This window comes from Pseudorca crassidens, chromosome 1 (assembly GCF_039906515.1).
Source record: "Pseudorca crassidens isolate mPseCra1 chromosome 1, mPseCra1.hap1, whole genome shotgun sequence".
Classification (NCBI taxonomy): domain Eukaryota; kingdom Metazoa; phylum Chordata; class Mammalia; order Artiodactyla; family Delphinidae; genus Pseudorca; species Pseudorca crassidens.
The window spans coordinates 145,103,358-145,126,245 of NC_090296.1; the positions used below are offsets into that span (position 1 = coordinate 145,103,358).

Below are 22,888 nucleotides of genomic sequence, written 5' to 3' on the forward strand. Positions count from 1 at the left end.
ACCCAAAGGAACAGGGTTCGGAGAGTTTCCAAGCTAGTAAACATGTGGATATTCGAGGAGAGTTGCATGCCTGAAGAGGGCATAGAGGCTCCACGCCCTTTCCCCATCTTCCATCTGGCTGTTCCTAAGTTATACCCTTTTAAATTAAGCTGGTAAACTAGTAAGTAAAATGTTTCTCTAGAAAGTTCTGCGAGCCACTCTAGCAAATAAACTGAACCTGAGGAGGAAATCATGGAAATCTTCAAGCTATATGCTGTCAGTCAGACGCACAGGTGACAGACAACCTGGACTTGAGACTGGTATCTATCTCCAGGTAGACAGTGTCAGAATTGAGCAAATTTATGGGACACCTGGTTACTGTCCATGGAAAACTGAGTTAATTGCTTGGGGTGGGGGTGAGTGCACACATTGGAACTGGTGTCAGCCTCGTATAAGAAAACTAAGGGAGTGAGAGGGCTGGAGAAGAATCTCTAAGAATTTTTAAAGGTTGCTAAGGAGCGTTCTCATAGCACCATCTGGTGGACATCTAGTAACTTTCACCAAGTATCAAAAAAGAGACTGACAAAAGGATCTACAGATGGTTACTCAAAAATCCCATGCAGGGCTTCCCTGGTGGCGCAGTGGTTGAGAGTCCACCTGCCGATGCAGGGGACACGGGTTCGTGCCCCGGGTTCGTGCCCCGGTCCGGGAAGATCCCACATGCCGCAGAGCAGCTGGGCCCGTGAGCCATGGCTCCTGAGCCTGCGCGTCCGGAGCCCGTGCTCTGCAACGGGAGAGGCCACAACAGTGAGAGGCCCGCGTACCGCAAAAACAAAAAAAAAAAAACAAAAAAATCCCATGCAAACTCTCTGAAGTGGCTGCCATCATTACCTGCTACACATACCTGGATGAGGTCCAAGATCCCAAGTTCACTCTCTGATGAATCCACACAAAATACAAAATAGAGGGTAGCATAATGCCGATAAATCAGTTTGTAGTCAGAGCCACCAATCAAACTGTGGAAAATGGGAAACATTTAAATGCCTATATCTTAACTGAATATATCAAAGACAAACTCTGTGCCAAGGGAGGAGAAGGGGCCCAACAGAAAGGGGGAGGACAGGCCAAACAATAGGCCATTTCTACCAGGTGAATGGCAACCAAATTTGGCAGAGGTGCCTAAAGCCATTTTACCTCCCCTTTTCTTCTGCCCATCCTCCCAGGCACCAAACTTGTAAATATCTGAAGCACAACCATTTAGCAGCTTACAGAACAGAACTGGGTCTCTCCCTGAGCAGATTCAGCTCAGCTCAGCTCAAGTTGCATCAGGTACTCACCTGACACTTGAGTACTGCCTGAAGAAGCAATAATGATGAAGGTCACCCAAAAGTGGATGTATGGGGGTCTTCCCTGGTGGCGCAGTGGTTGAGAGTCCACCTGCTGATGCAGGGGACATGGGTTCTTGCCCCAGTCCGGGAAGATCCCACATGCGGCAGAGCGGCTGGGCCCGTGAGCCATGGCCACTGAGCCTGCGCGTCCGGAGCCTGTGCTCCGCAACAGGAGAGGCCACAACAGTGAGAGGCCCGCGTATCACAAAAGAAAAAAAAAAAAAGTGGATGTATGGGGAGAAAACTGATCATTTACCTTCCACCCTCCAAGAAGTTACAGATGTTGTCATCCCGCTTGAGAACTAGATGGAAGGTCTCTCGAATAATCTGCTGTTGAATTTCTTCTGGCTATGGAATAAAAGAAATAAAGTGAATCAGTGGGAAAGTCTGAAAAACTACATCCCATCAGTGAGGATGGACAGGAAGGCAAGGGCTTCCAAACTAGGAATGATTTGAACATTTGGTACCAGTTTACAGAAAAGACAGAAATGATGAGTAGAGAAAAAGTAAAAGAGGAATCTATGGAAAAATTGATGACAAGTCTCTGTTACAGGAATTAAAATAGGGTATATTTACCTAGATATCTAGTCCCTAACCATTACCATCCTGATAGGTAAGCTGAGATTTCTTTACTGTGAATAACCAAGGAAAGGAGAACTGACAAACTCTCATACAAGGTCAAAGAATAACTAGAAGGCCTGGTTCCGAAATATTCTGTCTTACTCTAGAAAACATCTATGCCAGGGCAAATAACAAACGTTAATAGGTCTAACACTTTAAGGAAGTCAAGATGTAATCGTGTACGTGCTTTAAAAACCTGCATTTGCCATCTTCTGTACTGGTAATACAGACATTACATATAAGATGCTGTGTTACCAACAAAGTACTACAGAGAAAGACAGAAAATGTTCTATTTACAGATTAGAATCTTGAACAATTACAGAGGTATAAACACCTTTTTTCACTTACTACACTCCAGAAAGCTCAACTGTGATGGAATCTCTTGATAACTCACATTTGATTTCCATTTATACATATGAAGTTCATAGTAAGTATGGTTTTTAAAAAAGGATAGTGGGAGGGAGAAATCAATCATTAAGGCAGAAGTAGGGATTCCCTGGAGGTCCAGTGGTTAAGACTTGGCGCTTTCAATGCAGGGGATTCAGATTCCATTCCTAATCGGGGAACTAAGATCCTACATGCTGCATGGCCAAAAAAAAAAAAAAAAAGACAAAAGTAATTAAAAGCTCTAGACCAGTGCCCAATGTATAATGGGACTTCCCTGGCAGTCCAGTGGTTAGGACTCTGCACTTTCACTGCCAAAGGCACAGTTTCAATCCCTGGTTGGGGAACTAAGATACTGCAAAGCCACGTGGCAGGGCCAAAAAAAATCTCAATGTATGATGAATCACCCGGGAATGTTGTTAAAATGCAGATTTTAATTTAGTAGGTCTGGGCTAAGTCCTGAGACTGCATTTCTAACAAGTTTCCAGGTGATAACAATGCTGCTGGTCTGAGGACAACATTTTGAGTAGCAAAGCTTAAGAAAACCTTCAGATTGGACTTCCCTTAAAGAGTCAGAACATAGATTCAAGTAACATTAACCCCTTTCTTCCTACAGCATTGAATTTAGACTTGAAATGGTTAGTTATTTAAACGAAACAGGAAAAAACAGGGAAAATGTCATTGTGGAGAAATTACTTTTCATAACCTTGACTTACACTGGTATACAGTGGCTCTCTCATTTACCAAATGGATAAATGAAAACTTGCTAATAACTGGTCACTGTAAGTTTGAGTAAATCAATCACTATTTTCTGGTTTCCATTTAAAGAATTCAGAAAGCTCACAGACGCCAGGATGCTGTAAAGGATTAACTCTGTGTACCCAGAAATACAAAACATGCTAAGCATCAGCACTTTTTTAAACTGACCAAAACATCTTGCAAAGCCTTTTATCTGATTCTACAGGGAAGTGGTGATAGTCAGTGGGTAAGCACTATGAAATGGTGAGGTTACCTAATTTCTAATTCAACAAAATAGCAAACTACCAATTGCTTACATCTCTCAATCATTTTAATAATCCCTCATATCTTTTAGTACTCTGCAGTTTTCAAGGTAACTTTCACTTAGGAATTAATTTAGGTCTTATAAAAATCCTATGCTCTCCAAAGAAGATAAACAAATGGTCGATAAAGACATGAAAAGATGCTCAACATTATTAGTCATTAGAAAAATTTTTGAAACCGCAAGAATCCACTTTACACCTACTAAAATGTCTTTAATCAAAGAGATAATAGAAAATGTTGATAGGGAGGTGGAAAAATTGGAATTCTTATATATTGTTGATAGGAATGTAAAATGGTGCAGCCACTTTGGAAAGCAGTTTGGCAGTTCCTCCGAATGATCACCATAAAGTTACTACGTGACTCAGCAATTCTACTCCTAGATATATACCCAAGAGAAATGAAAATACATGCTCACACAAAAGCCTGTACATCAGTGTTCACAGCAGCATTATTCACAAGAGCCACAGGTGGAAATATCAACTGATGAATGGACAATCAAAATGTGGCGCATCCACACAATGGAATATAATTTGGCAATAAAAAGGAATAAAGAACAGATACACACTCCAACATAGATGAACCTTGAAAACATTATACTAAGTAATAGAAGCCAGTCATAAAAGACCACATATTGTATGATTCCATTTTATATGAAATGTCCAGAATAGGCAAATTTAGAGAGATAGAAAGTAGATTAGTGGTTGCCTAGGGCTGGGGGAGTTGAGGGGGAAACACAGAATGATTGCTAACGGGTAGGGGGTTCCTTTTTGGGATAATGAAAATGTTCTAAAATTGTGGTGATGGTTGCATAACTCTGTAAAGTACTAAAAACCATTCTACTATATAGTTTTAAAAGGTGAACTGTATGGTATGTAACGTATCTCAATAACACTTTAAAAAACCTGAGAGAAAAATTCACACACACACAAATGCAAATACAAGTTGAATAGTGTTATTGAATGTTAATATAAAATCGATATAATAAAATGTAACCTAGCTAAAAAATTCTACGAAAAAGGTAAAAAAAATTTTTTTTCATTTCTACTTGACAAAAGAGGAAATGAAGTCTGAAAAAGATTTTTGTTAACTTGACACAAGGGTAAAATAAGGTGTTGCTGAGGCCTGAACATAAGTTTTCTGACACTTTCCACTCTACGTTAAGTACGTAATTTTCACAATTACGTACTTAACATTTTGAAACCTAGCCACGAAGAAATAAAACGTCGGGTGGCAGGAGGCAAATAATGATGTTTATTTTTTCCAGAATAACGCCTTTGGAAAATTCAAATTCACATTATCATGTATAATTTCTCAACATTTCCCACTTTCAAACTGACTTTTTCTTCAACTCTACGTAGTGAAAGGTATCTAGCTCCTGGGCGGTCCCAGCCTACACTGAAGCAAAATAATTCCAAGAAAGCACTTTTCCAAATCCGTTAGCTAAAGCAAAATAATTAAAAAGCTGCGTATTTCTTCCTCCTCGTGAAACTGCGTTTAACAGTTTAATTAATTTGAGATTCATTTGATTTCAATCATTCAAGTTGTCCATGAGGCACACCCCCTCCACACACACACACCATTTATAGAGCCCTGAGACTCTGCGAGAAGTGTCACAAAAATGGCACAAAAATGCCGGGATCCAGGAAGGGGTGGAAAAGAGCGGGGGTAGCGGAGCGGGGGTAGCGGGGCGTGGGACACAAGGCCTGACACTGGCCCCGGTCTGGGGAAGATCACATATACGGTGCAGGAGGCCTAGGAGGTCAGCGGGCGATGCCCGCGTGCGCCGTACGGGACAAAGAGAGAGAAGGGGCGCAGGTGCCCCGAAAGGATGTGACGAAGCTCGGCCGCACTCACGAAACGCTGGTAGAAGCGGACTAGCCGCGGCTTCCCGTGGTTATTGAAAACCAGAATCGCCTGAATCATCTTTGCCCGCCACGCTCCTTTCACCACCGGCTGCTTCCAGAGAGCACCTCCTTCCGCCACAACACGGACGCTTCCGGTTGGTGCGCTGCTGAAAGTAGCTCCCGGAAACATGTCCCGGAGCCCAAGGGCCCGACCACCAAGAGTCCGGTTTCCCGGCACGCCTTGGAGAAGGCTCCAGGACTGGCGGCGGGTTGCGGGGGTAAGGCTGGTGCAGACACCGAGGCTAGGGCCGCAGAATCCCGGGCCTGGCGCAAAGCCGAGCACACCGGAAAAGGGGATCAAGAAGCAGAAAGCCCAACAGCAGCCGCGCTCCCAGGTGAAGCGCAGCGGGAGTCTCCCTTTATCGTCGTCTGCCTTAACACATGCAGTCTTACCTTCCCCTTAACACTGCAGAACGTTGCGCGGTGTGGAGATGCAGGCTAATTTAGCCATTCCCCGGTTGGGGAAAGTTAGGTTCATTTTTATTTTTTAGTATTACATACAATGCTGTAGTGAATTATATATGTGCCTCCTCGTGCAAAAGGGCTCTCTCTCCACGGTAGATAGCGAATGGTGGAATTAAGGGATCTTTAATGCAATTCCTTTTAAAAGGTACCGGCGACCCCAAATTAGTAAAGTTTTTGTATTTTCTTTTAATGACTTAGTGCGGGTGAGGTGGGGCACGTCCTTATATCACAGATAGAGCTGCAAATTGGAATCACCTACCCAAAGGACAGTTGACAATATTTATCAAGCCTTTAAAATATATTGAACATTAGACCCAGCATTTCCAGTTTTAGAATTTATAATAAAACGATGTGGGTGTGTGAAAAGATTTAGCCTCAAGAACATACCTCTCAGCAGTCTTATTACAGGGGAAAGTGGGAAGCAAACTAATTATTCCAAAATGAGAAACTGGTTAAATGCATTGATCCACATGCATATGTATGTAGAGGGACACTCCACTTTGTAAAAGATTGGAAGTATATACACCAAAATATGAATAATAATTGTGTCTGATGGAATGGCAGCATCATAGTGTTCACCACAGGCCGGTGGAACCACACTGCTCTGATCAAAACCCTGGCTCTCTCCACCACCTGTGCACCTTGGGCAAGTGTCATCATTTGTAAAACAGGCATAATATCAGTTTCCTTTACTGTAAGACTAGTTTATTTCTACTTGAAAAAAAAATTCTACTTACCTAAGACAGTTGGTATAGCACAAAAAGAGTTAATATTTGTAAGTACTCAGAGCAGTGCATGGTATATAACTGAGTACTACATAAGTGATTTTAAAAATGGTGGTGGAATTATATTTTTTTCTTATTTTAAATTTTCTAAAATAAAATGTATTACTCTTGTAGCCAGAGTTTTTTTTCATTTAAAAGAATCCAAAGGCAATAAATATGCACTGAAACTTGACAAAATATTTCAAATGTTGAGGAGGAATACCAAAAAAAATTCTGAAACAGAAGAATAATAAGTGAGACCTAGCTCTACCAACTATTAAAACCTACTCTGATAGTTCACATTGTCATTAAAGGGAGACTTATTGAAATATAATGGATAATTTAAGTATAAGTGATTTTAATATGTGATGTGGAAGACATCATATCTTGACAGTGGGAAGGAATTCAGTGTGTTGGGATAACTGGTTAGCAATTTGAAAATAAGCAATTTAGTTATCTCCCTTCATACTCTCTCAAATTAAAGGCAGAGTGGAATACAGAGTTAAATATAAAACCAAGTAATAACTAGAATGGAAGAAAATGATAGAGAATCTAACATCTGAAAAGAGTATATAAGCTTAGAAGCAATAAAAATCATAAAAAGTCAAGATATAGCTATACAAAAATTTTACGTTTGTAAGTCAATTTTTTTAAATGGAAAAGTTTTTTAAATATGGCAAATGGTTATATTTAAAATATAAATAACTGATAAACCAAAAAAACCTCCCCCCCCCAGTAATAAATGGGCAAAGGAACTGAGTAACAAATGAGGAAATACATCTAGAAAATGAACATGAAATAAAATGCTTAAGCTCACTATTAATGGGGGAAAAGGCTAATTAAAATTAAAGTATTAACTTAAAATTAAAGTGTTATTTTAACCTTATCAAATATCAATTTTTAAAATATTATCATACCCAAGTCTAGCAAGGGTAGCATGAAAGTAGTCCTCTCCTACCTTGCTGGTGAGATTATAATTTAGAACAACCCTTTTGGAAAGCAATTTGGCAATATAACAAGACCTTTACAGCTTCCAATGCAGGGGGCATGGGTTCAACCCCTGGTCAGGGAAGATCCCACATGCTGCAATGGCGTGGCCAAAAAAACCAAAACAAAACAAACAGAAAAAAAAAAAACCCAAGACCTTTACAAAGAATTCCTAGATTCCCAGTAATCTGACTCCTAGGAATCCATCCCTAAAGAAATAACCCTGGGAACTTCCCTGGCGGTCCAGCGGTTAAGCCTTCACCTTCCAGCGCAGGGGGTACAGGTTTGATCCCTGGTCCAGGAGCTAAGCTCCCACATGCCTCGCACCAAAAAAAACAAAAGATAAACAGAAGCAATATTGTAACAGATTCAATAAAGACTTTAAAAATGGTCCACATCAAAAAATCTTAAAAAACAAAACAAAACAAAACAAAATATAGTGGCGGGGGGAGGCAGGTGAGATTGAGGGAACTATGTAATTTACAATAGTTTTTGACACAGATAGCTCCAAAGAGGGATCAATTAATTACCCAAATTCTGGAAAATAATAGAGCTATTAAGGTAGTCAATCTTAAAAACAATGACATGAAGACTAGTGATATATTGATAGGAAGTAGTTATATAACATCAATTGAAAAAGGATTATCAAATTTTATGTGTTGGTATAAAATTGCAATGACCATGTACAGAAATTGCATATTCCAAGATCGGGCCACTCCCCCACCTCCATGGCCTTGCAGGTCCTCTTCTCTTGCTGGAAAGTCCCTTTCCACCTGTCTACCTGAATTTCTTTCCATCTCCTCTGCCACTGCTATAGACTAAATCACTCTAGGCTCTCACCCCCACCACTGCAGCAGTCTCCTAGTTGAGCTCATTGCTTTCAGTTTCTCTGCAGTCAAGTGATCTTTGAAATATACAAATCAGATCTTACTACTCTCCCGGGGATCACTGGCTTCCAAGGTATTAAGGATAAAGTCCCAAAATACTTAACATGCTGAAGATGCCATGCCCAACCTCCCACCATTCTCTAAGCTCCAGCCACCATGGCCTTTTCCTTCCAGGAGCCCATCCCCACCCCACCAAGACACCAAGCCTAGTTGTTGCCCAGGGGCTCCCCCATTGACACGCTGTGCCTCCTCGTTTAGAATGGTGGCCTGCCCACGTGAGCTTGCCATACCCTTTGGCCACAGTGCTTTGGGCAACAGGATGCCCTCACTGGGTGCCTCTCCCCATGTCAGTGTCCCCAGTCCTCCTCCTGTTTAACCCCTCCCCTGGCCACCACATGGTTGAGGTCCCAGCATGCTCAACAGTGAGCCAGCCCCATTCAGACACAGGACACTAGCGAGGCGGCTTCTATAGTAGCTGAGGTAAGAGAACGAGTATGTGAACTAAGAAAAGGGCAACAAGAACAGAAGAGACCCGAGGGCAGTCCAGTGACCTGTGACTTCAGGTGGCCTAAATGAAGTGTTAACCCCAAGCCTCACAGCCATATTGTTGAGCCCAGGCTCAAATATGCAGGAAGGCAAATGAAAGTTTGAACCCTGATAATAAACGCTGGGACCTCAACCATGAAAACCATATGAAAAAAAAATGGAGATAATGATCACATGTGCCTCTTGGGATTATTGTGACAATTAAGTAAGATACTGGAAGTGCTTGGCACAAGTAATAGAACCAAGAGGCACTCAACAGTCAGGGACTATAATTATCATCACGGAAAGCATCTAGTGCTGTGTTTGACACATTAGGGGACTCCATAATTGTTAGTTTACCACCACCCCTCTTTTCCCTGAGAGAAGCAGGATCCACATTCCACCAAGTCCCTACCCATTCTTAGGACGTGTAGATTTCAACTCCAGATCTCTTCATAGATGTGGGTGTGGGCATACTACCCAGCAAGGCAATGTTCATGACCAAAAAGATACGGCTTTCTTCTTATAGGGAGGTTGCTCAGTTTATACCTAATAATAACACAGTCAGTGTAGAGGAATCCTTCCTGAAGATTTACTCATTCGTAAAAAGTTCTCAAGGTACAAAACAAGAAAAAAGGTGTTGTCCAAAATGTGGCCTGGCAGAATGAGTCAGAGTTGGAGACCAGCTGGCCACACCTGTGAACGCTCTCAGCCTCCCTGAAAAGAGCATTCCCAGGAAAGCCGCCAAAGGAGGTCAGGAGACAGGAACTCTCAGGGTGGCAGAGAACCAGAGGAGGAATAAAGAAGTGGCAGCTCTGGGGACTGAAAAGGGCACAGGGGACAAGGAGGCTTGAGCAGGAGGGCAGAGGCTACAGCACAGAGTGCTAGGGAGGAGGGCAATTGCAGAAGGAAAGCAAGAAATACAACAAGGACAGAAGAAGGAGGCCCCGCTAACTTCTCCTCTGAGCCACTCTGCATGCAGATGAGGGATTCCCCACCAGTTCTGCACCAAAACCAAGTCCAGTTCTTCTGACTGCCCTGGGGGACTTGCCCCCTGCCTGCCTCCAGAAACAAGGCTGCCACTCAGGGTGAGGGCCACCATGAAAATGTCTAGGAAGGCTAGACTCACATCCAGGGAGGGACCCTCCATGAGCCACAGGCTGGGGCCCCACGTCTAACGTCAGGCTCTTGCGTTTGATTTTAGCAGAGCTTGTTCAAAGGGTATTCCACAGTGGCTGTAGGGAAGAACCAGGCAAGGCTTGGTGGACCTGCTCTCTCGAGCTCCAGAGTGAAAGTTGATGGAAGAAATGCTCAACAGTGGGCCCCGGAGGCACCCCATCTCTCACTGACCTCAGTCGTCCTAGAGGTAAAGTAAAGAGATATGAACAGAGCACATTTCGTAAAAGTCTTCTACCGTCATCAGACAAACAAGGGTTCGAATGAGTGGTACCGGGGGGCCCGTGGCTACCTGCCTTGGCCTCATCTCATTAGTGTTGGCCCAGGGAGCCAGCCTGGCAACTCCAATTGTTTTTTAGTCCAAGACTCACTCTATTAAGACAAAAGGGAATCCACTCCCTCTATCTGCCCTGCTTTCTCTGGCAAATATCATCATCTTCATCACCTAGATCAAGAGCCCATTTTTCTGAGACTTTGTTTTAAACGTTCAATCTGGGGCCTTTTGACACCAATTCAAATCTTCAGGTGAAATATACCTCAAAATACCAAATCAACCGTGAGTAGGCTGAGGATCAACTAGGAGGCTGAACTTTGGGCCAAAATAACTATTAAGGACCAGGTCAGCCATTTTCCAGCCACTCTGGGCAGGAAGCCGAGAACAAAGGGGGGAAAAATGCTCATTCAGCTGCTCAACATGGCTAATGTATTCACTTGAAGTAGAAATGTTTGGAGCCTTAATGGAATTAAGTCTCCTTGGTTCCCCTCTGCACTCCCTTCTTTCCATCCCTTGCTTTCATAAATCTTTGGGGCTCTCTTGTTGATTGGCACAGTTCAGACCCACCAAGAAGAAAGGTCCCTTCACACCTTGAGGGAATTTTCCTGATGCTAACACACTCTCAGGAATTCCACCAAAGCTGGGGAGTAAAGTTTATGCTGCTGTCCTACACCCAACCACAACCAGTGCATACAAAACTCCTGCCAGGAGATGAACCACACCAACTCCAGGTCCACGGTTATCTCCCCGGACTTACCCACTCCTCGTCCTCAGCGCCGTCCCCCTGCTCTCGGGTCTCCACTGCAGCCCTCTCTGAAGACTTTTGGGCCATGATGTTGTCTGTCCAGGATGCCCCCATCTTCCCATCACCAGCGAAATTACACTTGGTCACTGTTCCAGCCTCGAGTTTGGCTAATGAATCTGAAATGAGAAGTTAAAGGCCTCTCTCCGTGTGGCAGAAACATAGTGGGGGCTGGCCCGTTCTGCTGGGGTCCCCTAGGCCTGAGTGTGCTCAGGGAGGCCCTGGATGGGACCCCCAAGGCAATGGATAGGAGAGGTCACCCACAGGAACCATGGGACTGGGCAGCACCCCAGGATCCAAAGTGTTCAGGCTATTGGCCCCAAAGCACTTGCCCAGGGACTTAGGAATAAATCTCAAGGGGTCTTGTCCACGGGGAGGCCAGATGTGGCCTGCTCCATGAATTCGAAGCAGGAGGGGTGGGTAAGCCTCAGACAGGAGGCCAGGAGCCCCCACAGGCCATATAGGAGCATCAGGCCACAGTGAGGGCTGCACTGCTCACCCAGGAAGGGGCCGTCGCCTCGAGTCTTCAGCCGTACCCCAGCCCCCAGCTCGAGCTCCACGGCCTCCATCTCCGACTCAGGCATCCAGAATGCCACTGTCTGGTCGGGGGTGAGGCTCTCCGTCAGTGCAAGCAGCTCTGGCTTGTTCACCAGCCCCTTCAGTGCCTCAGGCGTGAGTCTGTCGGTGTTCCCCTTGGCTTCCACCTCTGCAGGCACACAGCACGAGACAGTCATTACCACTGTAATAGCAAGCACTCTAGGAGGGCTTTTTAGGAGCCAGGTGAGGCCTCAGTGTTGTACACGCTCACAACCACCTGAAGGTAGGGGCTCTGAGTTCCCATCCTGCCAGTACTCAAGGAACGCATCACAGAGGAGTTATGGCTACGGGCTCTGGAGCCAGGCTAGCTGGTGCAAATCTGCTTACATGCTGTGTGACCACAGGCAAGTTACTTAACCTCTCTCTGTGCCTGACAAATAAGGATAAAAGAGGTACCTACCCGATGGGACTGACGTGACATGTGAAAGAAATATCGAATGCACGTAAAGCACTTAGCATGGGGCCTGGCACTCAGCAAGTGTCAATGTTTTTACTATCCCTATTCACAGATGAGAAAATTAAGGCTTAGACAGGTTAAGTAATTTGCCCAAGGTTACAGAGCTAGTCAGTGGAGGAGGCAGGATTCAAGCCCTTCACACAATTCTGCCTTCCCACTGAGACCCCAGTGACCAGGCAGGGTTCTCTCTGGGCTCTCAGGGACTCCCTGGCTGGGGTGGGGTCTGCTGGAACCAGCAGCAAACTTTGGTGGTCCTCATACCCTCTACTGGCCTGCTCATCCTGGCTTGGGCAGAGTGCAGAGGCTCAGGGAAGGTTCCAACAGCCTGTCACCCGCCTACCCTGAAAGTCCCAAATCCGCTAATCCCAGGGCGGGGGCAGCATGGAGGGGGAAGTCCCGGTCCCAGACTAAGAAGTGAGAACTTGCAGCGTTGAGAGTATGGCAACCCCAGTGCCGTCCACTGGCTGCCTTCCCCACACTGATACCCAGGCGGCCGCGAGTCCCGAACACCAGACCATGCTCCATTTGTGGTGTAAAACCTCTGCCAAGCTCCGTCAGGGATGCCTTCTGGGATTCCCTAGACACCTTGCTCACACAGAGAACTTTCTCCTCAACCCTCACCCTGCCCACTGTCCCCCAGACAAGCCACCTCATCTCCTACTTCGCAAGATAACAGAAGCCAGAGGTGGGGCCACCACCTACCTGTCCAGTTACCTAGAACCGCAAGAAACCTCTCCTCCTTCCCATCTGTCTCAAAGGACGAGGTGTCTCCCCTCCTGCCTCAGGCCAGCTCATCTGGGCCCCAGAGCCCACCCCCTCCCACCTCCTCCAGGACTTGCCTCTCCTTCTCCTCTCTTGGATCTTTCCTTACCACCTTCCTGCATTCCGGCTCTGGCACCCATTACTCTAGACACTGTTCACCCCCCACCAGTCACTGGGGAGCATGTCACTGTGAAGCCACTGGATGCTCCGCCGTCCCGACTTACCTGGGTCTTGGGCACCGCCTGACTCCACTGCTACTCCTCACCCCTGGGCTTCGCTGGGCTTCAGAGACACACACCTGCCCCACCCCGCTCAGACCCCGCCAGCGTTCCCGCCCCTGCTCCTTACAAGGCTCCTTCCCTGTCCGCCCCCGTTGTTGCTGTTCCCCAGGACAACTTCCTGGCTGACCCTGTCCACTGGCACAGCTTCAATACGACCCATGTGTGATGACTCTGAAATACCTGCTGCCAGCCCAGCCCTCTTCCTGGGTTCTAGAACTGTACCAAGTCCCTAGAGCACATCTACCTCTACCTGGAAGCACCACCACGTGGCTAATGCCATGTGTCCCAAACAGATATCTTCTCCCCAAACCTCCTCCTCTTGCACCTCCATTCCGCAAACCTGGCACCTGAGCCCGAATCCTGGGGTCATCCCTGACTCCCCCCATATCCAAACAAACACCGAGGCCATGGTCCCTCCTCTATCTTGAGTCTGCCCAGTCTCTCCATCCTCACTGACCAGTCCTTAATCCTGGGCCTCCTAGATGCCATCATGGCCTCCTAATAGCCTTCTGGTCTCCAGTCTCTTCACTTCCCCAGGGATTTTAAAAAGCAAATCTGGACTTCCGTGGTGGTGCAGTGGTTAAGAATCCGCCTGCTGATGCAGGGGACACGGGTTCGAGCCCTGGTCTGGGAAGATCCCACATGCCGCGGAGCAACTGAGCCCGCGTGCCACAACTACTGAAGCCCGAGTGCCTAGAGCCTGTGCTCCACAACAAGAGAAGCCACTGCAATGAGAAGCCCACCCACCACAACGAAGAGTAGCCCCCACTCACTGCAACTAGAGCAAGGCCACATGCAGCAACGAAGACCCAATGCAGCCAAAAATAAATAAATTCATTTTCAAAAAGAGCAAATCTAATCATATCACTCACCTAACTTAAAACCACTCACGCAGAGCTCCCCTGCACCCTCGACTGAGTGCCCTCTCTGCAGGGCTGCTCTTCACCTGCCGAAGCCCTCAGTTCCCAGAATGCCCTTGGCACCCTGCCCCCTCTCTGAAACACCCTTCCAAGCCCTGGCACCCTGCTGATACCTGCATGTCTTTCAGGATCCAGTACTGGCATTCCCTCCTCCAGCGCACCTCCCCCAACCACGCCTGCCTGGGCTCAGAGCCCCCGCTAGGGCTCCAGTCATGGCCTGTCCATCTCCTCTACCAGCCTGAGAATGGCTTGTGTGCAAGTCCGAGTCTTGCTAGTCCCTGAACCCTCAGCATGCAGCTCAGAGTCTGGCACATGGTGGATTCTCACTAAATGTTCAGATATTCAATGAGCAACTGAAAGCATGAATGGATAAAACGATAGAGGGATGATGAGTACCCACTCAACCTCAAAACCTTCTCACACGGGGCAGACAGCAAGAAGGTCCTTCTCCAGCCAAAACTGGGAAGAGGAATAAGATCACAAAGGGCCCAAGAACAAAGTGAGCATTTTGGCAGGAAAATGGAGGCCACCTGGCCTGGGCTCTGCACTAAGGCAGGTTCATGGACGATTCTGCCAGACTGCAGGAGATGGCAGGAGCTGGGAAGGCACCCAGGTCCTCAGCACTGAGGTAGGGCACCAGGGATCCTCTGAGTGAATGGGGGGCAGGAAGAGTCCAGCCAGGGGCCCCTCAGGCCAAACATGGACTTCAAGGCCGACCATGCTGAGAAGACACTTTCTAGGGACCAAGAGACCTCTGGAGACAAAGGAAGACCACAGTGTATGAAGGCTCTGAGGGAGAAAGGGCGAAGGGTACCTACTATAGGATGACATGAGGAAGCCTGTGTTCACCTTCCTGGTGGCGCTGAAGTTGGGCTCGATTTCATTTCCCTTGGGGTCGAACTTACGGCAATGGATGTGACTAGGCCGGATATACAGCACGTAGTAGCGCTCCTGGGACCAAGCAGAGAGGCAGTGAGGGGCTGCTTCATTCCCTTCAGCCTCCAACACAACACACACTCCCCAAGTGCTCCGGCTGCAGCCCCCTCAACCTCACTCTCTACCCCAGAATCCCACCCCACCTCCAAAAGATATTCAAGCTGGCCACAGGCTTCCACTCCCAATATTCATTCATTCATTCATTCATTCATTCATTCATGTGTTTAGTAGAGCACTTGCCACACATAATGAACCATGGCTAGACATCCATGAGAGGGCGGGCTCAGAGCCTGACCCCAAGGCCTCCACATATGAGAGACAGAAAGAATATACAGAAAACCATAACCCAAGCACCAAGGAGCCCAAATACCATAAAGCAGAAGCAGAAGCAGCCAAGATGCCATGGAAAGGGCACTGAAATGGAGTTCTGAGTGAGGACAGCTACTGTGCCTCTTCCAACAGATGTGAGTCCTGGAGCAAATCACCCCTAGCCTCAGTTTCCCCTGTTGTCTGGAGACAACGTGATGTCTACTTTCAGGCACGTTGTAAGGGTTCAAGGAGCAAGCACAGTATAAAGCATGAAATGTGCTGTAAATTCTTTGCCAGCTGTCCTAGTTAAAACAGGAGACTGATGACACTGTAGATCAACTATACATCCATAAAAAGTTAAATAAATAAATATTATAATAACACACACACACACACACACACAAAACAGGAGATTAAAGAGAAGGAAACCACTTCCTGGGAGAAACAGAGAAGGCAAGGTCTCAGAGTGGGGAGAAACCTGCAACTGTGGGATAAGGGTGTAGGAAGAATATTAAGAGCCTGGACAAGTACATAAAATAAAAGTCAAGGTCCTGTGTGGATATTTGAGCAATGCAGGACCCTGAGAGGTCTCATGGGAGTCCAGGCTGGGGAAGCAAGTGGGGGATCAGCCTTGAGTTGGCATTTGGAGTTTGCATTTTATGTGGTAGACTAGAAGGAATCCTGAAAGGTTTTTGGACAGCAGCGAGACCCTGAGAGGTGTCTTTCAGGAGACAAGCTGGCAGCAGGGCAGGAATGGGCGCTGGGTGCAGCCAGAAGCTAGGAGAGGGGGTGCAAGGTTTAGTCAGGACAGGCTGAGTTCCTGAGGGCCCATGTGAGGTGAGCAGACATGGAAAGAGGAAGGGAGGGGAGGGAAAAATGGTCAAGGTAGGAGGCCTGCAGGACTAGACATTACTCACCTGGGGGAGGGGGGAGGGGAGACAGTGGAGGTTTGCAGGCTGGTGGTCGGGGGCGTCTAGTGCACTATCATTAGGAAAGAAGGAGTTGGAGAAGGCAAGTTTGGAGAGGGGCTGGAGGACACCCTGCCTGTGGAGGACGGCCGAGGCGGGCCAGCTCCACTCAGCTACTGCTGGGCTCTCCCGGGCAGGGTGGCTAGGGCTCCAGACTGCTGTGCTCAGCCTGCTGACCTGCGTGCTAAGGAGGGGAGGGCGCAGCAAAGCATCTCTTGACCTGAAACTAGTGCTGAGCCGGAGCTGAGGCTGTTCACATGGAGTGTGGGTGAAAAAACAGCTGTGTGTAGCCCCAGGCCTCTGGCCTGCCTCAAGAAGGGATTTAATGAGCTCGGTTCTACAGATCAAGGAGATAAGGTGGTCAGCACATCTGGGTGGGGTTATTTGGGGGGGGGGGTGGAGATTTAGAATTAGTGCTCAGGAAAGAAACACTGGCTAGTACAGAATGGAGAATGCCAGGAGTGTCCATGGACATCTGAGATGGGCGGGTGATAAAGGGCATAACCCCAGGAGGCTCAGAGGACAAGAGGAGAAGGGCATGGACATGGGAACCGAAGCCCCGGGCAACGTGGCTTGACACTCAGGCTGGAAACAAAGGCCCAGCAACCCTCCTCCCACCTCAACGCTCTCACACCCCTACACACGTGGAGGTCCAGGTCCACACCAGTGACCTGCTTTATAAAAATCCAACATTCCAAAACACCCAGCCACACAGTGATATTAAAAGATGTGCAAGGGAATGCCCTGGCAGCCCCGTGGTTAGGACTCCGCGCTTCTACTGCAGGGAGCCAGGGTTCGATCCCTGGTCAGGGAATTAAGATCCTTCAAGCCTTGCAGTTCAGCCAAAAAGAAAAGAAAAGAAAAAAAAAAAAAGATGTGTAAACCCATGCTAAGATATTCACCACTCTGCAAATGCAGTCACTTCAAGGCGCCTTCTAACAGCAAACTCCAACCATGCATTTAAAGTAATTCAATTTTAAACAATCCAAAGTACACACGACTTCCCAGCTACAGAGCTGGTACCCCTAAAGCGGAAGGTCACTGTTGACCTTGCACCCACACAGGCAGATAACTTCACTCTGACCTTGTCCATCAGGTCCGGAGGCAGTGGGAACCACCAGGCCAGAGGACAGGAGCTGGACCTTCAGCCCCAGAATAAAGAGCCACTCATCCTGCCTACCCAGCAAGCTTCCCAGCACTCTAAATTTGTTCCATCAGAAGGTGACAGGACCTCTTCAGAAGGCAGGCCTTCCAGCCCACTCAGAACCCACAGCCTGAGGCCTGAACCACTCACCTCACTCCCAGTCCTGACCCCAAACACACCCCTCGGGTTTAGGGCCTGGTCTGTCTTCTCAGCAAGAACCCAGGCCCTCCCATCAAACCCAGCACAGCCCTAACTGACCTCTTCCATCTGTCGCCCCTTTTGGCTGCTAATCTCCCAACCAACACCCCCCCACCTGCCCTGTGAGCCCCTCAGGGAAAGAGCTGGACCCCAAGTCTTGGCACTGGCAGAGCCAAGCAGAGAGATGCTTTGGTGGGTGAGGACCCTGAAGCCAGTGCCCTGCGGGTGCCCCCAGGGAAACATCCTCACCTTCCTGCCATGGTCATCCAAGATGCTGTGCCGAGATACATCGACCAGTTCTCCTTCCAGCAGGACGCCATTCCCCCTAAGGATGAGAGAGAATGAGGGCTCAACTGGTTCTGTCAGTCCTCAGGCAAGAACCACAAGTGCAATGGCCCAGGTCAGGGTCTGCACTAGGACAGAAGCAAGTCCCAGGTGTGTCTCCCATTTACCCGGTCCCTGGGCAGGCCCAGTATGATGCAGCCCCTTTCTCTGGGCTCCCACACTGGGCCCCCACTCCTCTGAGGGTCCCAAAGGCTGGGGCACCATCTGGAGGGTAGGAAGGAACATTGACAGGCTGCAAGACTGAGCTATGGCCCCTCCTGCAGGGGTTGCTGTAACCAGAGCCTCAGTCTTCTTATCCACCAAATGGGAGAGTAATAGCCACCTCACTCTGCTTCTATGACAATAACATATGATCATGAATATGAAGGCGCTTTGTAAACTATTGTGTTTACTAAATATAAAGGACTTCACTTTTTTTAAACATCTTTATTGGAGTATAATTGCTTTACAATGTTGTGTTAGTTCCTGCTGTATAACAAAGTGAATCAGCTATATGTATACATATATCCCCATATCCCCTCCCTCTTGCGTCTCCCTCCCACCCTCCTTATCTCACTCCTCTAGGTGGTCTCAAAGCACGAAGCTGATCTCCCTGTGCTATCCAGCTGCTTCCCACTAGCTATCTTTTATACATTTGGTCGTGTATTTATGTCAATGCTACTCTCTCACTTTGTCCCAGCTTACCCTTCCCCCTCCCCGTGTCCTCAAGTCCATTCTCTACGTCTGTGCCTTTATTCCTGTCCTGTCCCTAGGTTCATCAGAACCTTTTTTTTTTTTTTGGATTCCATATATATGTGTTAGCATACAGTATTTGTTTTTCTCTTTCTGACTTACTTCGCTCTGTATGACAGACTCTGGGTCCATCCACCTCACTACAAATAACTCAATTTCATTTCTTTTTATGGCTGAGTAATAGTCCATTGTATATATGTGCCACATCTTCTTTATCCATTCATCTGTCGATGGACACTTAGGTTGCTTCCATGACTTGGCTATTGTAAATAGTGCTACAATGAACATTGTGGTGCATGACTCTTTTTTTTAAATTATTTTTTAAATTTATTTATTTTTGGCTGTGTTGGGTCTTTGTTGCTGCATGCAGGCTTTCTCTAGTTGAAGGGAGCAGGGGCTACTCTTTGTTGTGGTACGCCAGCTTCTCATTGTGGTGGCTTCTCTTGTTGCAGAGCACGGGCTCTAGGTGTGCGGGCTTCAGTAGTTGTGGCACGCGGGCTCAGGAGTTGTGGCTCGGAGGCTCTAGAACGCAGGCTCGGTAGCTGTGGCACACCGGCTTAGCTGCTCCGCAGCATGTGGGATCTTCCCAGACCAGGGCTCAAACCTGTGTCCCCTGCATTGGTAGGTGGATTCTTAACCACTGCGCCACCAGGGAAGCCCCATGACTCCTTTAGAATTATGGTTTTCTCAGGGTATATGCCCAGTAGTGGGATTGCTGGGTCATATGGTAATTCTTTTTTAGTTTTTCAAGGAACCTCCTGTTCTCCATAGTGGCTGTATCAATTTACATTCCCACCAACAGTGCAAGAGGGTTCCCTTTTCTCCACACCCTCTCCAGCATTTATTGTTTGTAGATTTTTTGATGATGGCCATTCTGACCGGAGGACTTTACTTTTTTATTTCACCGAATGTTGGGGGGGGGCGGGGTCTAAGCTGCTATAAAGTATCTTCCCTTTGCATCTGTTTTAAAGCATTTTCATATTCCTGTTCTCATTCGTATCCACTTTAGAAGTGGAGAAACCCACTCAGAAGTTTCGTGACAAGCCCAAGATCGCAGGGTCCCTCACTGAGAGGAACTGGACCCCCGCTTCCCAATTCTAGTTTTCATAAAAGCAGAACCTGGGGACTTCCTTTTCTGGAACCACGGAAATGGGAGAGGGGTGGGGGCAGCTGAAGGGATGGGGATGAAAAGTGAAAACACCCTGGACCTTACTTGCCCCTACCGCACCCCGCCCCTTGCGCCCTTCATTCTTTAGTGTTAGTAATTGCAAATTGAATTGTCCATTCGTTCTCATGACCTCGGCGTCCGTGATGGCAGGGCCTGGCCCTCCGGATCTAACACGCCCTCCAGACAGGCCCTGCCCCTCCCGCGGCCCTGCCAAGCCAACTCCCACCCGCTGTTGCCGTCCAGCAGGACACTGTCCCTTCCGGAGCGGGGTACAGCCTGTGCAAAAGCCTGAAGGCAAGGCAGCGGGGTGAAGCTTAGAGTCACCGGGGTGGGGTTGAGACAAAGGCTGACGTGAAGTAAGCACCGCCTTTTGAGCCCTGCTTGGGAGTCGGGACCGACCCTCGGTGAGCTTCACGCCGATCAGTGTCTCAGGGGGGTGCGCTCCGAGGGGAGCGCAGGGAGGAGCGGTCTGGAGGCCAGGGAGGTCTTTGGCGAGCCCCCCCCTTCCTCCCACCCGCACCCGACCCCGCTAGCGCACCCCCTCCCCCTGCCAACCAGGGAGCCCGGATTCAAAGCTGAGCCTCGGGAGCCAACGGAGGCCGGGCCCGGGAAGCGGTGGGGAGACGCGGGCGGAGCCTACCCCTGGTGGGCGGCGGGGTCCCAGGCCCCGGGCAGCCGCGCGCTCTGAACCGCCTTGTTCCGGAGGGCGCTGTCGTGATAGATGCGGCTCATTCTCCCCACGGCCGCGGCGCCCTCAAGGCCTGGCGCAAGGAGCCTGCACGCTGGGCTGGGGGCACCGCGAGGTGGGGTACAGCGAGGGGAAGCACCGGGAGGACACGCGGAGACCAACAATTCCCAGCTGCAGATCCGGGACCGGCGCGGCCCGGCCCCGGGCGTTCCCGCGCGGGATTTAAAGGGGCCGAGCCCCATTCCTGCCCGTGGGACCTTGCTTGGCGGGAGGTGGGCTTCCCTGAAGACCCGGCTAGGACCTTAGCCCCGAGGGTGGGGGTGGGGAAGGGAGCCACTCCCTTCTCTTTCTCTCCCTCTTCCTTGTTACTAGAAGGAGACCCCTGCCCCACACACGCACAAAGGGGAAATTGAGGCCCAGAGAGCCTATAGGATCAGCTCTGAAAGGATGAGTTTCCAGAGAGCAGGAATGGGAAAAAGGGAACAACCCTCAGGGACGGCGGGGTGCTAAGTACAGACTTGCTCTTTATGCCCGCGCGCGAGGTCGCACAGTGGCTGAGGGAGGGGCTCCAGGGATCTGTAACGAAGGAGCCTGGTCTTGGGTGTCAAGATCTACGGCCTAACAAGGTTGGAATCCCAGCTGTGTGAGCTTGGGCAAGTTCCTCAACCTCTCTGAGCCCGTGCTTCCTCCTCTGTAAAACGGGGTCAGTATCAGAGGGGTTGTAAGGATTTAATAAACTCATTCTAGAAAGGAGCATTGCCCCTCGCCGTCTTCCCGCACATTCTTGGACCCCTTCCCAGCTCCCTACTGCCCTGTGCCCAAGTATGTAACTAAGGATGCATTTCCCAAGCCCGGGTGCAGGGGTCTGTTTTGACCCGGGGATTGTTGAGAGCCTTGGTTCTCTTGTTTGACTCCTTTGCGGCAAGCCCTGGGGCAGGTGGGCCCATTCATGGAGTCGAAGTGTAGCCTCTGGGGGACACTTCAAAGGGGAGGTGGCCATGTTAGATACCTGGGGGCCCAAGCTGAGCTGTCAGTGGTAGAAGAAGCACCCCCTCCGCCCACACATTATGACTTTTGTGCATTTTTGGCATTTTTGTTTTCAAGGGCTCCCTCCTCCATAAAAAAAGTGTTTAACTTATATTTTATGACTGGGTTGACATAAAGATGAATATATTAATATATATTAAGACATTTTCTTTGGCCTAAAAATTCTTTTTTTCCTTCTGATTTTAAAAGAAATTAATATATTTTCCTGTGCCTTAGGCATTGTGCCTAATGGATTAGTCAAACCCACCCCTATCTGGCCTACCTGACTGCTCCCTAAATTCTAAGAAGGAAGGATGTAGGAGACCCTCTGGGCAGAACTGTCCTTTGGTTCTGTCTCTTCAAAATTCCCCAGGCTGATATAAGGAACTCTCATAACTCAATAGAAATAGAAAAAGAAAAAAAAACCACACACACGATAAAAAAAATGGGCAAAGGAACTGAATAGACATACAGAAGACATACGGATGACCAACAGGTATATGAAAAGCTGCTCAGCATCACTAATCATCAGGGAAAACCTCACAGCTGTTAGAATGACTATTATCAAAAAAACAAAAGGTAAGTGTTAGCAGGGATATGGAGAAAAGGGAACCCTTGTACAGCATTGATGGGAGTGTAAATTAGTACAGCCACTATGAAAAACACTATGGAAGTTTCTCAAGAAATTAAAAATAGAACCACCAAATGATCCAGCAATTTCACTTCTGGGTATATGTCCAAGGGAATTGAAATCAGGATGTCAAAGGGATATCTGCACTCCCATGGTCCTTTCACAATAGTCAAGATGTAGAAGCAAACTAAATGTCCATCAGTGGATGAATGGAAAAAGAAAATGTGGTATATGCATACAATGGAATATTATTCAGGCTTAATAAAAGAAGGAAACCCTGCCAATCTGCAACAACATGGATGAACCTGGAAGTGAAAGAAGCCAGACACAAAAAGACAAATACTGCATGATCTCATTTACATGAGGAATCTAAAATAGTCAAACTCATAGAAGCAGAGAGTAGAATGGCTGCCAGGGGCTGGGGGGAGTGAGAAATGCACAGGTAGTAGTCAAAGGGCACAGAGTTTCAGGTGTACAAGATGAGTAAGACCTAGACATCTGTATAGTA

General features: G+C 47.9%; 2 protein-coding genes across 3 annotated transcripts in view; both read right to left on the reverse strand.

The window, feature by feature from the left end:
* Window positions 1-5,446, reverse strand: part of AP3S2 (adaptor related protein complex 3 subunit sigma 2) — a 58,065-nt gene extending 52,619 nt beyond the window's left edge. For both annotated transcript variants that reach the window (XM_067696722.1, XM_067696728.1), the window contains exons 1-3: window positions 5,289-5,446; window positions 1,624-1,715; window positions 884-995 (exon numbers count right to left, since the gene is read on the reverse strand). In XM_067696722.1, coding sequence (XP_067552823.1) covers window positions 884-995; window positions 1,624-1,715; window positions 5,289-5,357 — 273 coding nt within the window. In that variant the 5' untranslated portion in view covers window positions 5,358-5,446. The remainder of the gene's footprint in view (window positions 1-883; window positions 996-1,623; window positions 1,716-5,288) is intronic.
* Window positions 5,447-8,185: 2,739 nt separating this feature from the next.
* Window positions 8,186-20,932, reverse strand: ARPIN (actin related protein 2/3 complex inhibitor). The gene is made up of 6 exons (XM_067696743.1): window positions 20,676-20,932; window positions 18,040-18,115; window positions 15,054-15,186; window positions 11,718-11,924; window positions 11,174-11,337; window positions 8,186-10,326 (listed from the first exon to the last, which is right to left on the reverse strand). The coding sequence occupies exons 1-6, from the start codon at window positions 20,765-20,767 to the stop codon at window positions 10,318-10,320; spliced, it is 681 nt and encodes a 226-aa protein (XP_067552844.1). The 5' UTR covers window positions 20,768-20,932; the 3' UTR covers window positions 8,186-10,317.
* Between the last annotated feature and the right edge of the window lie 1,956 nt (window positions 20,933-22,888).

Bases quoted from the DNA above. Each gene is read 5' to 3' on its own strand.
- ARPIN (XM_067696743.1), bottom strand. From the start codon at position 20,767: ATGAGCCGCATCTATCACGACAGCGCCCTCCGGAACAAGGCGGTTCAG. The intron at 15,187-18,039 runs GTGAGGATGTTT...GCTTGGTCCCAG, and splicing joins TGGATGACCATGGCAGGAAG to GAGCGCTACTACGTGCTGTA. The intron at 11,338-11,717 runs GTGAGCAGTGCA...TTCTCATTTCAG, and splicing joins AGGCGACGGCCCCTTCCTGG to ATTCATTAGCCAAACTCGAG.